At 52.3% G+C, this 23,666-nt stretch overlaps 1 protein-coding gene across 1 annotated transcript in view; it reads right to left on the reverse strand.

Moving 5' to 3' along the window:
• Positions 1-3,582: 3,582 nt before the first annotated feature.
• Positions 3,583-23,666, reverse strand: part of LOC140430236 (uncharacterized) — a 37,188-nt gene continuing 17,104 nt past the window's right edge. The window contains exons 2-6 of the mRNA XM_072517665.1: positions 16,756-16,837; positions 13,894-13,970; positions 12,640-12,789; positions 11,349-11,414; positions 3,583-4,219 (exon numbers count right to left, since the gene is read on the reverse strand). Of these exons, the coding sequence (XP_072373766.1) occupies positions 3,770-4,219; positions 11,349-11,414; positions 12,640-12,789; positions 13,894-13,970; positions 16,756-16,837 (825 nt within the window). The 3' untranslated portion in view covers positions 3,583-3,769. The remainder of the gene's footprint in view (positions 4,220-11,348; positions 11,415-12,639; positions 12,790-13,893; positions 13,971-16,755; positions 16,838-23,666) is intronic.

Genomic DNA, 23,666 nt, shown 5'->3' on the forward strand with positions numbered 1-23,666 from the left:
GTGTGCATGCGGGTGGGGTGGGTGGGGTTGGGGAGGGGGGTGAGGGTGCTGGGTGGGTGGATGGGTGGGGGGTGTGGGTGGTCGGCTGTTGCCATGGTGTGCGGTCTGTGGCCATACTACCCGATTCCCACGCCCATCTAGTCAGTGAAGCGGGCGGCTATCAGTCTGTCCCGTGCCCGCTGGGCCAGCCGGTAACGGTGGACAGCCACCCACCTGTGTCTAGCCCGTCTGCCCTGACCATTGCCCCCATCCCCCTCATCTGGGGAGGACTACGCCTCTTCCTGCTGCTCCTCCACTCCGCCCTCCTCTGCCTGCGGCACATCGCCCCTATGCTGGGCTATAATGTGCAGGACGCAGCACACCACAATGATGCGGCCGACCCTATCTGACCGATACTGGAGGGCGCCCCCAGAGAGGTCCAGGCACCTGAAACGCATCTTCAGCACGCCAAATCACCTCTCTATCACTCCCCTTGTCGCTACATGGGCATCATTGTAGCGGTTCTCCGCCTCATTGCGTGGCCTCCGTACAGGCGTCATCAGCCACGATCACAATGGGTAGCCCCTGTCGCCCAGCAACCAGCCCCTCAGCCGGGGATGGCGTCCCTTGTACATGCCGGGGATGGATGACCGCGACAACACATATGAGTCGTGTACACTGCCTGGGTAACGGGCGCAGACGTGCAGGATCATCATGCGGTGGGCGCAGACCACCTGTATGTTCATCGAATAGGTCCCCTTCCTATTGGTGAACACGGCCCTGTTATCTGCAGGTGGCCGCACGGCGACGTGCATCCCATCGATCGCGCCCTGGACCATGGGGAACCTGGCCACGGCAGAGAAGCCCACGGCCCGGGCATCTTGGCTGGCCCGGTCCACAGGGAAGCGGATGTAGCGGTGCGCCATGGCATATAGGGCATCTGTTACTGCCCGGATGCACCGATGCACCGATGTCTGCGATATGCCGGACAGGTCCCCACTCGGTGCCTGGAATGACCTCGTTGCATAAAAGTTCAGGGCAACCGTAACCTTGACGGACACGGGGAGAGGGTGTCCCCCGCCAGTGCCACCCGGTGACAGGTGTGCCAGCAGGTGGCAGATGTGTGCCACGGTTTCCCGCCTCATCCGGAGTCTCCTCCTGCATTCCCGGTCCGTGAGGTCCTGGTATGACTGCCGGGGATGGTACACACGGGGCGCCCTCGGGTGCCTCCGTTGCCATGGGGCCGCGACGTCCTCCTCCCCCTCATCGTCCTGTCGGTCAGGTGTCCCTCCAGCCTGTGCGACTGCCGCCTGCCCCTCTGCGGCAGCCTGCGCCGCCTCTCTGGCACGCTCCTCCTCCTCATCATCCGGGGCAACATGGACATTAGCGGCTGCCGCCACGGCGGCCAACATCGCTGGATGATCGGAAAACATGATGGCCTGGTGGGGGGGGGGGGGGGGGGGTTGAACGACGACATGTCATCATTGCCCATATCCCCTCCTCCCCCCAGCCAGGTGGCATGGACCGCATGGGTCCAACTGTTGGAGCCTGGCACCTGGCCAGGTGGACCAACTCACTTGCACCCCCAGCCCCCTCCCCGGCACGGACCACCCCATCCCCCTCTCCGGCACGGGCCCCCCCCCCTCCATCCTCCTCCCCGGCACGGACCCCAACCTCCTCCCCGGCACGGACCCCAACCTCCTCCCCGGCACGGGCCCCTCCCCCATCCTCCTCCCCGGCATGGACCCCCCATCCCCCTCCCCGGCACGGACCCCCCATCCTCCTCCCCGGCACGGACCCCCCCATCCTCCTCCCCGGCACGGACCCCCCATCCCCCTCCCCGGCACGGACCCCCCATCCTCCTCCCCGGCACGGACCCCCCATCCTCCTCCCCGGCATGGACCCCCCCATCCTCCTCCCCGGCACGGACCACCCATCCCCCTCCCGGCACGGACCCCCCCCATCCTCCTCCCCGGCACAGGCCCCCCATCCTCCTCCCCGGCACGGACCCCCCATCCCCCTCCCAGGCACGGACCCCCCCATCCTCCTCCCCGGCACGGACCCCCCAACCTCCTCCCCGGCACAGACCCCCCATCCTCCTCCCCGGCACGGACCCCCCAAACCTCCTCCCCGGCACGCACCCCAACCTCCTCCTCCCCGGCATTCACGGCGGCCAACCCCCCCACCCCCCTCCCCGGCACGGACCCCCCATCCTCCTCCCCGGCACGGACCCCCCCATCCTCCTCCCTGGCACGGACCCCCCTCCCGGCACTCCCCCGGAGCCCAGCACACTCTAACCCCCCCCCCCCCACCCCCCCCGCCGCACACAGACACACACAACCCGAGACACACCTCTCCCCACACATTCAGACTGCGGCCACGCCATCGCCTGCCCAGCGGCCAACCCCCCAGGCCGTCACTCACCTCCACGCTGGTCGGCTTGAACCTGGAGCACAGGGTCACGCCGATGAAAAGGAGGTTTGATTTACGTCGATGTGAACGGTCATCACGTCGACGGGACTTCGGCCCATCCGGAAGGGAGAATATCGGCAGGCCGAAAATCGGCTGCCTTGCGCAGACCCGCGCCATTCTCCGACGTCAGCGGCGCCATTAACGCCCCGCCGACTTTTCTCCCTTCAGAGACTTCGGCAACCGGCGGGGGCGGGATTCACGGCGGCCAACGGCCATTCTCCGACCCTCTGGGGGGGGGGGGTCGGAAAACGACACCCCTAAGGTCCAAGCCATGTACACAAGCTAACTTCTCACCAACAGCTTTATTTTTTTTATTTTTTTTTATTTAGAGTACCCAATTAATTTTTCCAATTAAGGGGCAATTTAGCGTGGCCAATCCACCTACCCTGCACATCTTTGGGTTGTGGGGGCGAAACCCACGCAAACACGGGGAGAATGTGCAAACTCCACACGGACAGTGACCCAGAGCCGGGATCGAACCTGGGACCTCGGCGCCGTGAGGCTGCAGTGCTAACCCACTGCGCCACCGTGCTGCCCCACCAACAGCTTTATTGCGATCCCCATGGACAACACTGTCTACCAGACTTCCTTTCTGGGGTACTCAGTGACAGGTAGATGGAGGCGAGCACCTCTCCACCTTGTCCACAGCTGCTTCCTGTTTACTGTCTAAGCTTACAAATAGGACAGCACCTTCCAAACCCATGACAGCTACATGAGGAGGGCAAGGGTAGGAGACACATGGGGACACCACCATCTGGAAGTTCCCCTCGAAACTGGTCACCGTCCAGATTTGGAAAGACATCGCTGTTTCTTCACTGTCACTGGGTCAAAATTGTGGACCTCCCTCCCTAACAGCACAGTGGGTGTACCTACACCATAGTGACTGCAGCAGTTCAAGAAGGCAGCTCGCCATCACCTTCTCAAGGGCAATTAGGGATGGGCAATAAATGGTAGCCCAGGCAGTGACGCCCACAACCCATGAATGATTTTTTAAAAAAGAGTGTTCACTCAGGAGAGGGAACATGGAGTTGCTGCTGGCATCCATAGCAAAAGCATCCCAAGAGTTTGGAGTATTTAAAAAAACTCCCTGCAGAAAGCAGCAAGGGATAAAGATATAACTGTCACGTCAAATAAAGTTTCTATTTTATATCAATGGGGATGCTGAACAGGAACTTTCCAAACACAAAGTTTAGGAAATTACATGAATTTTCAGACTTGGTTTGTCTGCTCCACTAAAGGTAAATTTCATTCCCGTCTGTTTCTTTGCCAATCTTGGATAACGATGGCCCTTTCTGCAAAGAAAAACGGTTAGTTAGTCTCACTGGGGAATTTGCTTCACTCGGCGCACTCTTTTCTTGTAGATCTTTTTGCCGGTCAGCTTTTGCCTTTCGACTATCTGGCAATCTGTACAACATCCATTTAATTCAAGGCACCGAAAGCAAAATCGATAACAGCAATTGGGACACTTTACATCTGGGCAGCCGCTCATGCAATGCTGTGCTAATGTCTCACAATTGGGGCAGGCTCGGATTTTGGGACACCCACGCACTTCACTGGCCATTTTCTTGATTGTACCACAGCCCAGAAGCAGAGCTGTCAGACTGCAGGATTCGTTACCGCAGTCACTCTGCACATCAGTATTCTTCCACTCCCTCTGACACTCCCAGCAGAACTGAAAGGTTTTCTTTGATTTCTCTGAGCAAGGCAGACACTGAACACACAGCTTCTCCGCATCCATTCTCTGTACATAGAGACTGCAGACTGGACACTGAGGGACAAAATGAGACAAGATATCAGTGACATCAACGTGTGTGATTATGTTAGGAAGGTAAATTGTGGGAACATAAATCAAGAACAGATAATTGGGAAAAATTGACCCCATCTTGCTTTTTGCTATATTTGATTGCAAATGCCTTTGTGTTCACTATTAATAAGAACATAGGAACAGAAGGAAGCCATTCAGCCTCTCAAACTTCTTCTACCATTCTATTAGATGATAGGTGATTTGAAACTAACTCCATTTTGCACATTAGCTCTATGTCCTTAGACAGATATGCTTACTAACAAAAATCTACCACATTCTTCAATGTTCCAATTGTTCCACAACCAATGTGCTTTCAAAGAGAGTATTCCAGATTTTTATCACAATTAACACAGTATGACCTTCTGTAGCGCACTTCGGGCTGCTGGGGAACAGGCACGCTTAATAAATTGTAGCGCAAAAAGACTCCATGAGACGAATATAGTGAAGTCGATGAGGCTTTATTAAGCGTGTCTGTTCCCCAGCAGCCCGATAGTAAACTGGCATGCGGGGGAAGACACCGGCTTCTTATACTTCGCCTTCAGGGCGGAGCTTGAGGTCAACGGCCAACCAGGACCCGGGATCTGTCAGCCAATGACATTAGGGCTTCCAGTCCCACATGACCCCCAATACATACTACCACGCCTTCTTTCTCAATTGCTCCTACTGAAGTCTGTCATTTGATGCCTTCCTTTGAACTTTAGTCAGTGTTTCCTTTCTCTATCAGAACTCTCATGAACAAAACTGGTCGTCATGTGAAAGTGTTTTCCTCATTCTTTTACAGTCAGCATAACTTACCCGAGTCTCTCAAGAGAGTCTCTTTCTACATCTAAACATGTTGACACCTGAGTAACTGTTACCACATTTGTGTATATGCAGCTGTTTGCTGGCTGTGTGCCAATCATCCAGTGATGGACGTTTCCAGCTAATTTCAACATTCTGCATAAATACACCCAGGGACATGTTAATATGAAGGACAGAAGATAAGGGACTGAACTTTTCTGGAAATAGGTCACAAATGTAACATTTCGAACTGTTTATCTTTTCATTAACCTCCTGTCCCTTTTGTTTCCTATTAACAGTCGGAAAGGGCTATAAGATGTTTATTCAATATTTTTAAATCTTTCTGTTGAGTTTGCATTGTTGCTATTTAATGCAGGGTTCATTGGATGGGCCCCTTCCCAGTTTCCACTGAAGCTGGAACTAAAACATGAATCGCAGAATATCTGTGCAGCAAATCAGAATGGTGCCATTTTTTCCAGTGATTTCCCATTTTAGATTTTTCCTCCCGCTCTCGGGCCTGAACTCACACCAACAAGTCCGCTTGGCAGCTTACTGTGTCTGCACTTCCCTCCATCTGAGCTTGGCTCAGTCTCCTACACTAATCCCTCGTTTCCCTCCAGGTTCTTGCTGGTCCTGTCCACTTTCTTCAGTTCCCCTTCCTCCTGAACTTTCCTGTCTCTTCACCTTTACTTTAACCTCGTTTCCTTTGTAATCAGTCAGGAAATACTGGAAAATCTCAGCAGGTCTGGCAGCGTCTGTGGAGAGAGAAACAGAGTGTGGTAGTATGTATTGGGGGTCATGTGGGATTGGAAGCCCTAATGTCATTGGCTGACAGATCCCGGGTCCTGGTTGGCCGTTGACCTCATGCTCCACCCTGAAGGCGAAGTATAAGAAGCTGGTGCCTTCCCCCGCAGGCCAGTTTACTATCGGGCTGCTGGGGAACAGACACGCTTAATAAAGCCTCATCGACTTCACTCTATTCGTCTCACGGAGTCTTTGTGCGCTACAATTTATTAAGCGTGCCTAAAAAGGACTATGGAGCTCAGGATCATTCCAGAATGCCTGAGGATCAGCCCCCATGCAGTGAATGCGGCAGCAGCCTTCAAACACTGGCAGACTTGCTTCGAGGCCTACATCAGATCGACCACAGGCCGAGTCTCAGACGAACAAAAACTGCAGGTCCTGCACTCGAGGGTGAGCACGGAGATTTTCACCCTCATTGAAGACACCGACGATTTCCAGACGGCGTTCACAGCACTGAGAAGTCTCTACGTTCGCCCAGTTAACCAAATCTACGCTCGCTACCAGCTCGCGACAAGACGGCAAGCTCCCGGAGAATCGACGGACGAGTTCTACGCCGCGCTGCTGATTTTGGGAAGAGCCTGCAGCTGCCCGTCGGTGAATGCAAACGAACATACGGACATGTTAATGCGCGATGCTTTTGTGGCAGGTATGCAATCCTCCCAAATCCGCCAAAGACTTCTAGAAAAAGAGTCGCTAGGACTCTCAGAGGCACGGGCCCTGGCAGCCTCGCTGGACGTAGCCGCGCGTAATACCCGCGCCTACGGCCCCGACCGCGCGGCAGGCCATTGGGCCCCGTACGTACCCGTCGCGGCAAACCCCCTACCCCCGCCCCCCCCCCGGACACCCCACAGGCTTGCGCAGTCCAAACGTCGAGTCGCACCGGGGGCGCCCGCTGTTATTTCTGCGGCCAGGCGAAGCACCCCCGACAACGCTGTCCGGCCCGCGCAGCCATCTGCAAAAGCTGCGGGAAAAAGGGCCACTATGCGGTGGTGTGCCGATCCCGTGAGGTCGCCGCCGTCCCGGGGCCACAGGGAGCCCTCCAGGCAGTCTATGCCTCCCAACACCCCCAGCACGCCATGTGCGACCCGCAGACGCCGCCATTTTGGGTCCCGACCACCGCGGTCCCGGGAGAACTGGGAGCCCTGCACGCCGCCTACGCTCCCCAACCCCCCTCCCCGCAGTCCATGTACGACCCGCCGCCGGCGCTCCCGATTTGGGTGCCGGCCAACACTCTCCACGGAGAAGAGGGGGTTTTTCGCATCCCTAACGCACCCTCACCCCCGTCCCGCACCCCACGACTGACCCGCCGGCGCTGCCGACTTGGACCCCGACCACCACTGTCCCCTGCGAGGGAGCTCCGCACGGTCCCAGCGCTCGCGGCACCACGACTGACCCGCCGGCGCCGCCGACCTGGGCCCTCACCCCCGTCCCGCGCCCCACGCCTGACCCGCCGGCGCAACCTACCTGGACCCCGACCACCGCTGTCCCCGGCGAGGGAGCTCCGCACGGTCCCAGCACTCGCGGCTCCACGACTGACCCGCCGGTGCCGCCGACCTGGGCCCTCACCCCCGTCCCGCGCCCCACGCCTGACCCGCCGGCGCAACCTACCTGGACCCCGACCACCGCTGTCCCCGGCGAGGGAGCTCCGCACGGTCCCAGCGCTCGCGGCCCCACGAATGACCCGCCGGCGCCGCCGACCTGGGCCCCGACCACCGCTGTCCCCGGCGAGGGAGCTCCGCGCGGTCCTAGCGCCCGCGGCCCTGGCGCTCGCAGTGAAGGAACTCCGCGCGGTCCTAGCGCCCGCGGCCCTGGCGCTCGCAGTGCAGGAACTCCGCGCGGTCCTAGCGCTCGCGGTCCTAGCGCTCGCGGTGAGGGAGCTCCGCGCGGTCCTAGCGCTCGCGGTCCTAGCGCTCCCAGACCCCCCCCAGCACACCATGTGCGACCCATAGACGCCGCCATTTTGGGTCCCGACCACCACGAGTGGAGGAGGGGTGCCGCCATCTTGGACCGCCCCCGACCTGTACGACGCATGGGGGCGGCCATTTTGTCCACCCCCGACGCCATCTTGTGACCCCTCAGCCACGTACGATGTATGGGGGTGGCCATTTTGTCCATCCCCGACGCCATCTTGGACGGCAACAACGGACCCCACCCCACTACTACAACCACGGCTCGCTTCGGTTACGCTCGATCAGGCTCGGCCCCGGACTCTCCAGACGACGACGACAACGGTCCTAATTAACGGCCACGAGACGCCATGCCTAGTCGACTCCGGGAGCACGGAAAGTTTTATACATCCCGACACGGTAAGACGCTGTTCCTTAACTACCTACCCCAGCGCACACAAGATTTGCCTAGCTGCAGGATCCCACTCCGTACAGATCCAGGGATTCTGCATAGTTACCCAAACGGTACAGGGGAGGGAATTCAAAAACTACAAACTTAACGTTCTTCCCCAACTCTGTGCCCCCACCTTGCTGGGCTTAGATTTTCAATGTAACCTACAGAGCCTTACGTTTAAATTCGGCGGCCCCATACCCCCACTCACTATCTGCGGCCTCGCCACCCTCAAGGTGCAACCTCCGTCCTCGTTTGCGAACCTCACCCCGGATTGCAAGCCCGTCGCCACTAGGAGCAGATGGTACAGCGCCCAGGACCGGACCTTCATTCGCTCCGAAGTCCAGCGGCTACTAAAGGAGGGAATAATCCAGGCCAGCAATAGTCCCTGGAGAGCGCAGGTGGTAGTAGTGAAGACAGGGGAGAAACAAAGGATGGTCATTGACTATAGCCAGACCATCAACAGGTACACACAACTAGACGCGTACCCTCTCCCCCGCATATCCGACATGGTCAATCGGATTGCCCAGTATAAAGTCTTCTCCACCGTGGACCTCAAGTCCGCCTACCATCAGCTCCCCATCCGCCCAAGTGACCGCAAGTACACAACCTTCGAGGCAGACGGGCGATTATACCATTTCCTACGGGTCCCTTTTGGCGTCACAAACGGGGTCTCGGTCTTCCAACGGGAGATGGACCGAATGGTTGATCAACATGGGTTACGGGCCACGTTCCCGTACCTCGACAATGTAACCATCTGCGGCCACGATCAGCAGGACCACGACGCCAACCTCCAAAAATTCCTCCAGACCGCCAAAGCCTTGAACCTCACGTACAACGATGACAAGTGCATTTTTAGCATCGATCGGCTAGCCATTCTGGGCTACATAGTGCGCAATGAGATAATAGGCCCCGACCCCGAACGTATGCGCGCACTCATGGAATTTCCCCTCCCACACTGCCCAAAAGCCCTGAAACGCTGCCTGGGGTTCTTTTCGTACTACGCCCAGTGGGTCCCCCAGTACGCAGACAAGGCCCGCCCCCTAATACAGACCACGACTTTCCCTCTGTCGACAGAGGCTTGCCAGGCCTTCAGCCGCATCAAAGCGGACATCGCAAAGGCCACGATGCGCGCCATCGACGAGTCCCTCCCCTTCCAGGTCGAGAGTGACGCCTCTGACGTAGCTCTAGCGGCTACCCTTAACCAAGCGGACAGACCCGTGGCCTTCTTCTCCCGAACCCTCCACGCCTCAGAAATCCGCCACTCCTCAGTGGAAAAGGAAGCCCAAGCCATAGTGGAAGCTGTGCGACATTGGAGGCATTATCTGGCCGGCAGGAGATTCACTCTCCTCACTGACCAACGGTCGGTAACCTTCATGTTCGATAATGCACAGCGGGGCAAGATCAAGAACGACAAGATCTTGCGGTGGAGGATCGAACTCTCCACCTTCAACTATGAGATCTTGTATCGGCCCGGAAAGCTGAACGAGCCGTCCGATGCCCTATCCCGCGGCACATGTGCCAACGCACAAATTGACCGCCTCCAAGCCCTCCATGAGGACCTCTGCCACCTGGGGGTCACTCGGTTTTACCACTTCATCAAGTCCCGCAATCTCCCATACTCCTTAGAGGAGGTCCGTACAGTCACAAGGGACTGCCACATCTGCGCAGAATGCAAACCGCATTTTTTCAGGCCAGATGGAGCGTACCTGATTAAGGCTTCCCGCCCCTTTGAACGCCTCAGTCTCGATTTCAAAGGGCCTCTCCCCTCCACCGACCGCAACGCGTATTTCCTTAATGTAGTGGACGAATACTCCCACTTCCCTTTTGCCATTCCCTGCTCCGACATGACCGCGGCCACAGTCATTAAAGCCCTGAACAGCATCTTCACGCTGTTCGGTTACCCCGCATACGTCCACAGCGACAGGGGGTCCTCTTTCATGAGTGACGAGCTGCACCAGTTCCTGCTCAGCAAGGGCATAGCTTCAAGCAGGACGACCAGCTACAACCCCCGGGGGAACGGGCAAGTAGAAAGGGAGAACGGCACGGTCTGGAAGGCCGTCCGACTGGCCCTACGGTTCAGGGATCTCCCAGTTTCACGGTGGCAGGAGGTCCTCCCGGACGCTCTCCATTCCATCCAGTCGTTATTATGTACAAGCACTAATCAAACGCCTCACGAGCGTCTCCTTGTCTTCCCTAGGAGGTCCTCCTCTGGAACGTCGCTGCCAACCTGGCTGGCGGCCCCAGGACCCATCTTGCTCCGAAAGCACGTGCGGGCACATAAGGCGGACCCGTTGGTCGAAAGAGTTCACCTCCTCCACGCAAACCCCCAGTACGCCTACGTGGAGTACCCCGACGGCCGACAGGACACGGTCTCCCTGCGGGATCTGGTGCCCGCCGGCACCACGCACACCCCCCCCGACACCATCAACCCAACCGCCCCCCTTCCTGCCACCGCCGCACCCCGCGACCGCCCCCTTCCCAGGAGGATCAGTCCCCCTCCCCTTTGCACCGACAGCTGAAACCGTGCGGCTCCCGGAGGCGACAACGCTGGTACAAACACCACCACCACCGCCGGGGCCGAGGCGATCGACACGGACGACCAGACCGCCCGACCGACTCGTGGCGTCGATGTAAAACAAAGATGGACTGTCCAATGAACATTTTGTTTTTCCTATACCCTCTGTAAATAGTTGTAACAGGACGATACTGTCCAATACTGTACTACCATGTAACTGTTCTATCCTCCCAGGACCAGCCCTGTAAACCCTTACCACCATACGAAGCATCACCCCGCCGGGTTCATTTTTGACAAGGGGTGAATGTGGTAGTGTGTATTGGGGGTCATGTGGGACTGGAAGCCCTAATGTCATTGGCTGACAGATCCCGGGTCCTGGTTGGCCGTTGACCTCATGCTCCGCCCTGAAGGCGGAGTATAAGAAGCCGGTGCCTTCCCCCGCAGGCCAGTTTACTATCGGGCTGCTGGGGAACAGACACGCTTAATAAAGCCTCATCGACTTCACTCTATTCGTCTCACGGAGTCTTTGTGCGCTACACAGAGTTAACATTTCGAGTCCGCCTAACTCTTCTTCAGAGTTAAAGAGAGGGAGAAATTTGAAGCATTTAGATGTCCTACATGTGACATTGGATTTATAAATGGAAGATACTCTACCGTACTCATGTATCTTCGTTTTAAACCAGCAAAGGCTTTGAAGCACCTCCCCCACTCCAATTTAAGCTGCAGTATTGATGTCAATTGAGAAAAGGGTAAAGAGAAGAGGAAATAACTAAAATTAGAGGCAGTGTGGTAATTGGAGTTTTATCTTTCATCATCGATAGTCATGTTACAAGTTTGCTTTGGATATTCTCTTGGTTGCAGTGTTGCTGACCTCATGGTCCCAAGTGTGAACTAGGCTGTGGGCCATAACATTCCACAAGCTGGCTCATTTAACTTTAACAAACAGTTAAAAAGACAGCAAGTTAAAAAAATTAAATGTTATTTAATACACTTGGGGCTGAATCCTCCGGTCCCCTAGCCGCGTGTTTCTCAACTGCGCGCTCTTCGCTGGCAGCGGGATACTATCATCCAGTCTCTTGTCAATGGGATTTCCCATTGTGACCAACCCACGCTGCAGTAAATCCCACAGGCGGGGCTGCGCTATCGGCAAGAAAAGTGAATCATAACAACATGAGAATTCCAGTCTTGGTTGGAAAATATAGGGAGCAATTTAATGCCCGGCTTGTTGTCGGAACTAGGCCATTGAATCTCACGAGAGGCCTCTCGAGATTTAACGGAGTCTCGCGAGATGTTGCGATCTGGGTGTCACACTCACCGGCCGTGACCCAGATCAGCATGTTTAAATGAGCCATTAGGCCAACGGTCACACCTGGGAGAACCCCCCAAGGCGCCGCTTAGTACCAGTTTCCACAAACGTGGACCAGTCATAATGGCACCTGTGGGGGTCTCTCAGGCCATTAGATACCTCATGGGTGGTCGGGGACAGGGCAGGGTGGCATCAGGGTGGCACTCCCCCTGGCATCTTGGCACCGCCAGACTGGCACCCTGGCAGTACCACCTGTGTACCCTGGCCAGAGTGCCAGTTTGTCATTCAGATCAGGCCCAGTTGCCTCCCTGATGTTGTGGGGTTTGGAGGGGGGGGGGGGGGGCGGGGGGGGGGGGGGGCTGGGGGAGAGAGAGAATGTCTGGGCAGCCAGACAAAAAGGCGTCCCAATCTGCGAGAAGACTTTCCTGCTGGTGATTCAAAGTGCAGCCTTGGCAGAGAGAAACTCCTCGTGGCCAAAAAAAGGCAAAGTGTGTTGAATAATGGGGTATTCCCCGGCACTAAATGTGCCCATAACCGGACATAGATTATCTCCGGTTAAATCGCATTCAAAGACACAGCTCAATTTTAAAATATTTATTCGAAGAATCAAATATCAAAATCCTAAATAACACAAGTTACCTTTCGGTACATCTCCATTTTTTCTGTCATTATTCTGCCGAGCTGCTCCTCATACCGTCTGCATTCCTCCTGCGACAACTGTGCAAGATGCCGTACCTCCTGCCAGGGCCACTCCTTCGCACACTTGGGGCAGTTAAACGTGAAGCGACCCTAAAGAGAATCAATTGTTATTTAAAACTGCTGCCTTTCACCATCCCGAGCATCATCCAGCATCCAAACATGGGAAATATAACAACACAAACTCTTGTAACAATGACTTGAACACTTACAATGAGCTAGATGAACACAGGATAACTGAATTAACTGATAATCACATTTGTTTTTAAATATACATATGAGAATGAGTTACCAACTGGAATTAATCCAATGGTACCATTCAGACAATTTAGGTATTGAATGTACATCAGGAGCTTTTGACCTATTTCCTATAACCTATTTCCTGCCACACGTATAATTTTTCGGCTGGTACAGGATTGCTAACTTTCGCTGGGGTAATGCTATTTGAAAGATAATTTTACAGCAGCCGGATTTTCAATGATGCTTTCCAATGGGAAGGAATTCAAAAAATGCATCACGTGCAAGAAGCCGGACTAAACAGGGCCTAGGGATTACAAAGGATTCAGAGGTCGTGCCAATGCCCTGTAGTGACAGAGATTGTATATGGAAAGTCCCTGCTCAGGCTGGTTTAGCGTGTGTGTGTGTGTTTGTGTACTCAATATTTTGGCAATACCCTGAGGGATAGTTATTTTTAAAGGTAGCATTGATTGCAGTTATCCTGGAACTGATTAGCAACCGAATACGAGGTCTGAGTAATCTTCAGCATGGGAGCCTGAGGTTAAACCACCGCCCATCAGCTCTCCCCCTCAAAGGGGAAAACAGTCATCAGGGATTATGGTAACTTTATTTACTTTAATCTTAAATATGGATTATTAACCCTCCTCGGAGAACACTTTATTGGGCATCTCACTGATCCTGAAGGGATTAAACTGCCTTCCCGATCTGTGAACAAAATGACCTAAATATGATTCAATACTTGACCTTATTACACTCTGATTCATTATGATCTCTCCCATATTTTGTCTGTTCCACATCTACAAAGGTGACTGATTACGATGTGGAGAATTCTCACTGGCGAATTGGGCAGAACAGTTGTTTCCCGTTCGATCATTCCCCCGCCCCCCCACGACTGTCACAGGCCGATCTTGGAGTTTGTGCCCAGCACTGGGAAATAATTCTGATCGCCTGTAAACTCACCGAATCTAGAAGAGCCTTATACCATTCCCTCAGACCACTGGACTTCACCATATGGCCGCAACATGCTTCATGTCCTCCTACAAACAAGAACAAGCCGAGACTGAAACTAGTTATTTACAGTTAATTAAACACATTGACCTTTTTCGGCTGAATGGCCTATTTTTGTGCTGTAAATACTTTGTAATCTTCCAATCCACAATGCTATAGATTAGAGTGGCAGCTAATAACATCCAGGAGGGGCACTGGAAACAGAAGGAGATAGTCAGAATTGACAAAATGAGTTTGAGTATGAGTGTGTGGCGACAGGACTGTAGAAAACGTTTAATGCAGACGTGTAAATTTCTCCACACAAATGTGAAAATGGGTGTGAGATACACAGAAAGTGCGGTTTTGAAAGAGCAAAGACTGAAATTGAGAGAAACACATGAAACCTTAGTAAACCTGATGGTCAACGTGTTCTCCCAATGCATTACAGAGGGTGATAAAGACAATAGGATGCTGAACCACACAGAACAGGAGTTCCCAAATTGTGGGTCACCAATCCCAGTGGGACTATGAGACGAGCAGTTGGGAACTCTGAGGTGTCAATGGCAGGAGTGGAGCCAAGACTCTGAATTGGACAATGATGAAATAATCTTTATTATTGTCACAAGTAGGCTTACATTAACACTGCAATGACGTTACTGTGAAAAGCCCCTTGTCGCCACATTCCGGCGCCTGTTGGGTCACAGAGGGAGAATTCAGTATGTCCAAATTACTCTACAGCACGTATTTCAGAACTTGTAGGAAGAAATCGGAGCACCCGGAGGAAACCCACGCAGACACAGGGAGAACGTGCCGACTCCGCACAGACAGTGACCCAAGCCGGGAATCGAACCTGGGACCATGGCGCTGTGTAGCCCTGGGATTGGCAGTGAGGCTCCTTGAAATGTGTGAGACCAATTGGACTGTGGGCGAAGCCCAATCCAAAGTGTTTGAGGACTAACCAATTGTGGTAGTCACCAGGAGCTGTATTATATGTATTATGGTAAGACACATATACTAGAGGTACATGGGTAAATCCCTGCCTGTTGGCTCCGCCCAGTAGGCGGCGTATAAATGTGTGTGCTCACCGGTGCTGCAGCCATTCTGGTTCCAGCTACAGGAGGCCACACATCTTTTCTCAATAAAGCCTCGATTATTCACTACTCTCGTCTTTGTGATAATTGATAGTGCATCACCACTGACACCAATAGAGCTGGCAAAATGGTCGGTGTGTTTCGTTAGTTTTGTGCCTGTATCCCTGCTGCCTGCACCTCGAACTCCACCCAATTGTCACTCTGGGTTTGCACCAAGTGTGAGACATTAAAATGGCAGAAACAGAAAAGTCCAAGTCAAAAAGTTATGATTTAATTGTATCTTAAACTACGAGAGATATTCGAGGGCTGGAATGCAGAAAAAGCCAGGAACTGATCACGAGTGTCAGAGTTCTGAGGACAATCTGTAGAATGGATTTTTCCGTGGCCGAGGACAAACTGAAAGACAAAATATTTATTAAAATTTAAAAAGGTAGATCTGGAAAGTTACTTTCAAATAAAATGAGGGTAGGCCGAGGGGTCGGATTTAATATTAGTAAATTTGGAACTGGTCAGAAATCTCCTCACACAAAAGAATGATCAATGTTTGGGAAGGACTTCCAGATAGAGCAATGGAGACAAAAACACTGGAATGTATTAGAGAGTCAACAGCTTGTTGTTGGGGGATTTGGGGACTTTCTGGAGACTTCAAGGAGCAGAGAGGCTCCCAGTGTTCTTCCTCATTTGTTCAACACCTCCCCGCTCAAAGCAACTTAGATTTTATATATATAGAGAGAGAGAGAGAGAGAGTGGAGGAAGATGGTGAAACCACACCCGATGACGATGCATCTATGAATAGAGATTGTGCTGTAAAATTGCAGAGTTAAAAATCCTTCCACTGGGATCCCTGTAACTGAAGCTACAATAAATAAAGCTGAGCAATCTGATAACACAGCTCGGGGACTACAGATCACACACCCAGTCACTAGGATCTAGAATACATCACCACATTCCTGCCATCTTCACCCTTCATAAATATTGCAAGTTTTGTAATGTTGCCAGGAAAATATCTCTAAATATTTCCAAACAAAAAGTACCACTCGGGCTGGAAGTTAGAAATGAGTCACATCTGTTTTGTAAAAGCAAATTATAAACTGAGAATTATCACAGCGCCCATCAGAAGCTGGATGTATTTATCGTAAACTTGTTCTTTTCCAGACAGATATCTTTAAACTTCATTCCATAAATTAATCCATAAATCTGGTTGGCTATCTTTCAACTAACAGGACTTCCAGCCAGATTCTCCCAATGCTACATCACATCAGCTGTTAGGAGATGCTGAGGACAGTCAAAACAGAATTCTTCCCACAATGACCTCTCTCTCTCTCCATCTCAATGGCCTTGCAAGCCCCACAATTAAGATCTGCTCCATCTGCTCTCCACCAGCCCACTCAGTGTAGCCTGGACTGGGAATGAAGCAGTCCAGGGTTTATATCCAGCCCCGCTACATGGCAGTGGGTGCCAGTGAACTAACTGATGCATCAGGAAGGCAGTTCCTTATCACACAGCATAATGCTCTATTTGATGTAAATAACTGCCCTTCAAATTACACAGACACAGCCGCTATTCCTAAAACGAGTTACAGATCTATTCTTCCAGTTTTAGTCTAACCCACTAGTGATCATTCCTGCCGTTCCCATCGCAGACAAGTCAAAGGAATATTTATCTATAAACAGCGACAGCAAACATACAAGGCACGGCTTACAGTTAACAATTCTGTTCTAAGCATCTGCAAAGTGTTTTTTACCTGTCTCTAGGTAACTCGCTGCAGTGACAAACTGAAATCTTCTACAATCTGCTTCATAAACGATGCCTTCCGTCCTTTCCTGCTGAAATTAAAATGCTGAATGTTTATTCTGCTTCAATTTCCTGTAACTCACCTCACTTTCTGTTTCATTCTGTCTCAATGCCCTTGAGCTCACAACGGTGGAGAAAGGGGAATTTTCCACTTTCACAAAGGGAAGCTGTTGTCTGATAATGCAAAATATTCCCTGACAATCATGAACAATCTAAAAGCAGTAACTTTGTCCCCTGCTATTGCGCAGCTGACAGTGACTACCATTCCAAACTGTAAAGTAATCAATAAATCTAAATCAGGTATAACCAAAATTGACAGCCTGGCCTGGGAACAGTGTCCAGACCAATTGTATAACTAGAGCTGTGCACAGGGCTTTAAGCTGACAGAGGAAGGTGGAGGGTTGGGGTGAAGGGAGATTTGGAAATCCAAAGAGAACTGTCAAAGCAACAGAGCAATGGACTTCCGGTTGCGGCTATGCGGAGCTAAGCCGCACGATTCGGCAGCTCCCGCGAACACGGACTTTCGGGCTCGATAGAAGAGCCCCAACGGAATTTTTTTTACAGCCAACCCATGGGGAAGAGAGGAGAGAGGTCCCCTACTAACTTGTATGGACGGGACCCGCAGCGAAACGGCCAAAAAAGTGGCATTGGAACAGCGGGAGAAGCGAGGGAAAACAAGCAAAATGGCGGCGGCCGGGGACAAAGAGGAGATGCAGGAATTCATCAAGCGCTGCTTCGAGGAGCTGCGTAAGGAGATGGTGGCGCCTATGTTGGCAATAATTGAAGGACTTGGGGCAACCCAGAAAGCCCACGAGGTGAAGATCCAGGAGATCCAGGAAAAAGTGAGTGAGAATGAGGACGAGCTCGTGGGCCTGGCGGTGAGAGTGGAGCGGCACGAGGCGCTACACAAGACGTGGGCGGGAAGACTCGAAGACCTGGAGAACAGGTCGAGGAGGAATAATCTGAGGATCCTGGGTCTCCCAGAAGGAGTGGAGGGGGCCGACGTCGCGGCATATGCGGGCACAATGATCGGGGTGCTGATGGGCGCGGAGGCTCCCCCGGGGTTGCTGGAGTTGGATGGGGCACATCGGGTGCTGGCGAGGAAGCCCAAGGCAAATGAGCCGCCAAGGGCGATGGTGGTCAGATTTCACCAGCTTACGGACAGAGAGAGTGTCCTGAAATGGGCCAAGAAGGAACGGAGCAGCAAATGGGACAATGCTGAGATCAGAATATACCCGGACTGGAGCACGGAGGTCGCTAAGCGGAGAGCGGGTTTCAACCGGGCCAAAGTGGTGCTGCATCGGAAAGGAGTGAAATTTGGAATGTTGCAGCCAGCGCAACTGTGGGTTACACATAATGGCCAACTCCACTACTACGAAACGCCCGAAGAGGCATGGACCTTTATACTAACTGAAAAGTTGGACTCTAATTGAGGGTTTGTGAGGGTGGGGGGTGTCTGAGGGTTGAAGTATGATGGTTGGTGTATATAGGGTGGCAATCACGCGCAGGGAATGTTATATGGGCTGGGGGAGAGAGACAAGGCCGCGACAGGAGCTGCGCCAGAGGGGGCGGGGCAGGCTTTGGAAAGAGCGGGGGTTTTTTCCCGCGCGCGGGAAGAAAGGCGGGAAGGGGAACGAAGGAACGTATACTGATGGGGAGACTCCCACACGGGGGGGTCAAAGGGATGGCGGGGGAAGCCGAGGTCAGCAGGTGTAAGCTGACTTACGGGAGTGATATGGGGGAGCAAAAAAGCTAGACAGGGATCTAGCGGGGGGGAGGGGGGGGGGGAAGGGGGGGAGGGGGGAAGGGGGGAGAAAAGGGTTGCTGCTGCACTGGCCGAAAGGGAATGGGACACAGAAGAGGTGGTCAGGACGGAGGTCCCCCGGCTGGGGGACTGGAGGGTGAGGGAGACACGAACACAGGATTGGCCCAGAAAAGGAGATGGCTAGTCGGTGGGGGGGAGGGGTGAGAGCCCCTCCAATCCGGCTGATAACGTGGAACGTGAGGGGCCTGAATGGGCCGGTGAAGAGGGCTCGACTGTTCGCGCACTTGAAGGGACTGGAGGCAGACGTGGCTATGCTCCAAGAGGCACATCTGAAGGTGGCGGAGCAGGTCAGGTTAAGAAAGGGATGGGTAGGACAGGTATTTCACTCGGGACTGGACGCGAAAAATAGAGGGGTGGCAATTCTGGTGGGAAAGCATGTGTCATTTGAGGCCAAGACTATCGTAGTGGATAATGGAGGGAGATATGTGATGGTGAGTGGTAGAACAAACAAAGAACAAAGAAATGTACAGCACAGGAACAGGCCCTTCGGCCCTCCAAGCCCGTGCCGACCATGCTGCCCGACTAAACTACAATCTACTACACTTCCTGGGTCCGTATCCTTCTATTCCCATCCTATTCATATATTTGTCAAGATGCCCCTTAAATGTCCCTATCGTCCCTGCTTCCACTACCTCCTCCGGTAGCGAGTTCCAGGCACCCACTACCCTCTGCGTAAAAAACTTGCCTCGTACATCTACTCTAAACCTTGCACCTCTCACCTTAAACCTATGCCCCCTAGTAATTGACCCCTCTACCCTGGGGAAAAGCCTCTGACTATCCACTCTGTCTATGCCCCTCATAATTTTGTATACCTCTATCAGGTCTCCCCTCAACCTCCTTCGTTCCAGTGAGAACAAACCAAGTTTATTCAACCGCTCCTCATAGCTAATGCCCTCCATACCAGGCAACATTCTGATAAATCTCTTCTGCACCCTCTCTAAAGCCTCCACATCCTTCTGGTAGTGTGGCGACCAGAATTGAACACTATACTCCAAGTGTGGCCTAACTAAGATTCTATACAGCTGCAACATGACTTGCCAATTCTTATACTCAATGCCCCGGCCAATGAAGGCAAGCATGCCGTATGCCTTCTTGACTACCTTCTCCACCTGTGTTGCCCCTTTCAATGACCTGTGGACCTGTACTCCTAGATCTCTTTGACTTTCAATACTCTTGAGGGTTCTACCATTCACCGTATATTCCCTACCTCCATTAGACCTTCCAAAATGCATTACCTCACATTTCTCCGGATTAAACTCCATCTGCCATCTCTCCGCCCAAGTCTCCAGACAATCTAAATCCTGCTGTATCCTCCGACAGTCCTCATCGCTATCCGCAATTCCACCAACCTTTGTGTCGTCTGCAAACTTACTAATCAGACCTGTTACATTTTCCTCCAAATCATTTATATATACTACAAAGAGCAAAGGTCCCAGCACTGATCCCTGTGGAACACCACTGGTCACAGCCCTCCAATTAGAAAAGCATCCCTCCATTGCTACTCTCTGCGCTCTATGGCCTAGCCAGTTCTGTATCCACCTTGCCAGCTCACCCCTGATCCCGTGTGACTTCACCTTTTGTACTAGTCTACCATGAGGGACCTTGTCAAAGGCCTTACTGAAGTCCATATAGACAACATCTACTACCCTACCTGCATCAATCATCTTAGTGACCTCCTCGAAAAACTCTATCAAGTTAGTGAGACACGACCTCCCCTTCACAAAACCGTGCTGCCTCTCACTAATACGTCCATTTGCTTCCAAATGGGAGTAGATCCTGTCTCGAAGAATTCTCTCCAGTAATTTCCCTACCACCGAAGTAAGGCTCACTGGCCTGTAGTTCCCAGGATTATCCTTGCTACCCTTCTTAAACAGAGGAACAACATTGGCTATTCTCCAGTCCTCCGGGACATCCCCTGAAGACAGCGAGGATCCAAAGATTTCTGTCAAGGCCTCAGCAATTTCCTCTCCAGCCTCCTTCAGTATTCTGGGGTAGATCCCATCAGGCCCTGGGGACTTATCTACCTTAATATTTTTTAAGACACCCAACACCTCGTCTTTTTGGATCACAATGTGACCCAGGCTATCTACACCCCCTTCTCCAGACTCAGCATCTACCAATTCCTTCTCTTTGGTGAATACTGATGCAAAGTATTCATTTAGTACATCGCCCATTTCCTCTGGCTCCACACATAGATTCCCTTGCCTATCCTTCAGTGGGCCAACCCTTTCCCTGGCTACCCTCTTGCTTTTTATGTACGTGTAAAAAGCCTTGGGATTTTCCTTAACCCTATTTGCCAATGACTTTTCGTGACCCCTTCTAGCCCTCCTGACTCCTTGCTTAAGTTCCTTCCTACTTTCCTCATATTCCACGCAGGCTTCGTCTGTTCCCAGCCTTTTAGCCCTGACAAATGCCTCCTTTTTCTTTTTGACAAGGCCTACAATATCACTCGTCATCCAAGGTTCCCGAAAATTGCCGTATTTATCTTTCTTCCTCACAGGAACATGCCGGTCCTGTATTCCTTTCAACTGCCACTTGAAAGCCTCCCACATGTCAGATGTTGATTTGCCCTCAAACATCCACCCCCAATCTATGTTCTTCAGTTCCCGCCTAATATTGTTATAATTAGCCTTCCCTCAATTTAGCACATTCATCCTCGGACCACTCTTATCCTTGTCCACCAGTACTTTAAAACTTACTGAATTGTGGTCACTGTTACCGAAATGCTCCCCTACTGAAACATCTACCACCTGGCCGGGCTCATTCCCCAATACCAGGTCCAGTACCGCCCCTTCCCTAGTTGGACTGTCTACATATTGTTTTAAGAAGCCCTCCTGGATGCTCCTTACAAACTCCGCCCCGTCTAAGCCCCTGGCACTAAGTGAGTCCCAGTCAATATTGGGGAAGTTGAAGTCTCCCATCACCACAACCCTGTTGTTTTTACTCTTTTCCAAAATCTGTCTACCTATCTGCTCCTCTATCTCCCGCTGGCTGTTGGGAGGCCTGTAGTATACCCCCAACATTGTGACTGCACCCTTCTTATTCCTGATCTCTACCCATATAGCCTCACTGCCCTCTGAGGTGTCCTCTCGCAGTACAGCTGTGATATTCTCCCGAACAAGTAGCGCAACTCCGCCTCCCCTTTTACATCCCCCTCTATCCCGCCTGAAACATCTAAATCCTGGAACGTTTAGCTGCCAATCCTGCCCTTCCCTCAACCAGGTCTCTGTAATGGCAACAACATCATAGTTCCAAGTACTAATCCAAGCTCTAAGTTCATCTGCCTTACCCGTAATGCTCCTTGCATTAAAACATATGCACTTCAGGCCACCAGACCCGCTGTGTTCAGCAACTTCTCCCTGTCTGCTCTGCCTCAGAGCCACACTGTCCCTATTCCCTAGTTCTCCCTCAATGCTCTCACCTTCTGACCTATTGCTCCCGTGCCCACCCCCCTGCCATACTAGTTTAAACCCTCCCGTGTGACACTAGCAAACCTCGCGGCCAGGATATTTATGCCTCTCCGGTTTAGATGCAACCCGTCCTTCTTATACAGGTCACACCTGCCCCGGAAGAGCTCCCAGTGGTCCAGATAATGGAAACCCTCCCTCCTACACCAGCTGTTTAGCCACGTGTTTAGCTGCTCTATCTTCCTATTTCTAGCCTCACTGGCACGTGGCACAGGGAGTAATCCCGAGATTACAACCCTCGAGGTCCTGTCTTTTAACTTTCTGCCTAGCTCCCTGAACTCCTGCTGCAGGACCTCATGCCCCTTCCTGCCTATGTCGTTCGTACCAATATGTACAACGACCTCTGCCTGTTTGCCCTCCCCCTTCAGGATGCCCTCTACCCGTTTGGAGACATCCTGGACCCTGGCACCAGGGAGGCAACATACCATCCTGGAGTCTCTTTCACGTCCACAGAAGCGCCTATCTGTGCCCCTGACTATAGAGTCCCCTATTACTATTACTCTTCTGCGCTTTGACCCTCCCTTCTGAACATCAGAGCCAGCCGTGGTGCCACTGCTCTGGCTGCTGCTGTTTTCCCCTGATAGGCTATCCCCCCCGACAGTATCCAAAGGGGTATATCTGTTCGAGAGGGGGACAACCACAGGGGATTCCTGCACTGACTGCCTGCCCTGTCTGGTGGTCACCCATTTCTCTGCCTGCACCTTGGGTGTGACCACATTTACATAACTGCGATCTATGACGCTTTCCGCCACCTGCATGCTCCTAAGTGCATCCAATTGCTGCTCCAACCGAACCATGCGGTCTGTGAGGAGCTCCAGTTGGGTGCACTTTCTGCAGATGAAGCCATCCGGGACGCTGGAAGCCTCCCGGACCTGCCACATATCACAGTCAGAGCACAGCACCCCTCTAACTGACATTGCGTCAATTAATTATAATTAAAATTAAATTTTTATTTTATTTTTTTTTAAATATTTTTTTTTAAATTTCAAAGTTACTGTCAACTATCTGTTTCCTAGCACTAGATTTCTAATAAAAATGCGATAGCTAACTATAGTACTCTCCGATCTCTGGCTTAGATATCCCTCTAAAATATAATTAAGTTATTATGTTTAATTAGTTACCAAATACTCAAATTTTTTTTAAATTTAGTGTTGAATCCCAACCAGCCACTCTGGCCACAGCTTTTCTGTGATGTCACTTCAGTTTCCCCCCGACACACACAATTTGAAAAAGGTATAAAAGTAAAAATGAGTAAAAATCACTTACTTACCTTCTTACCTTCTGAGTGTCTTAGATGTTCTCAGGTTCTCTCGCTGACAGAGACTGCTCCTCCACCTCCGAACCTTGACCTGCACAATGCTAATAATATAATAATAATATAATATGGCACTTACCTCACACCAATGGGTCTTATTATTAGGTTAGAAGAGGAGGGCGGGTGTGAGACACTACACGTGTAGTGTCTCGGGTTTCCTCTCCACCAGAATTTATTGGTTGGGGGGGGGACTTCCCAGAGGTCCGCGGGTCGAACTTCCGGTTCCCGCCTTATATAAAAACAAATAAAACAGA

The sequence above is a fragment of the Scyliorhinus torazame genome, chromosome 10 (assembly GCF_047496885.1).
Source record: "Scyliorhinus torazame isolate Kashiwa2021f chromosome 10, sScyTor2.1, whole genome shotgun sequence".
In the NCBI taxonomy this organism is placed as follows: Eukaryota; Metazoa; Chordata; class Chondrichthyes; order Carcharhiniformes; family Scyliorhinidae; genus Scyliorhinus; species Scyliorhinus torazame.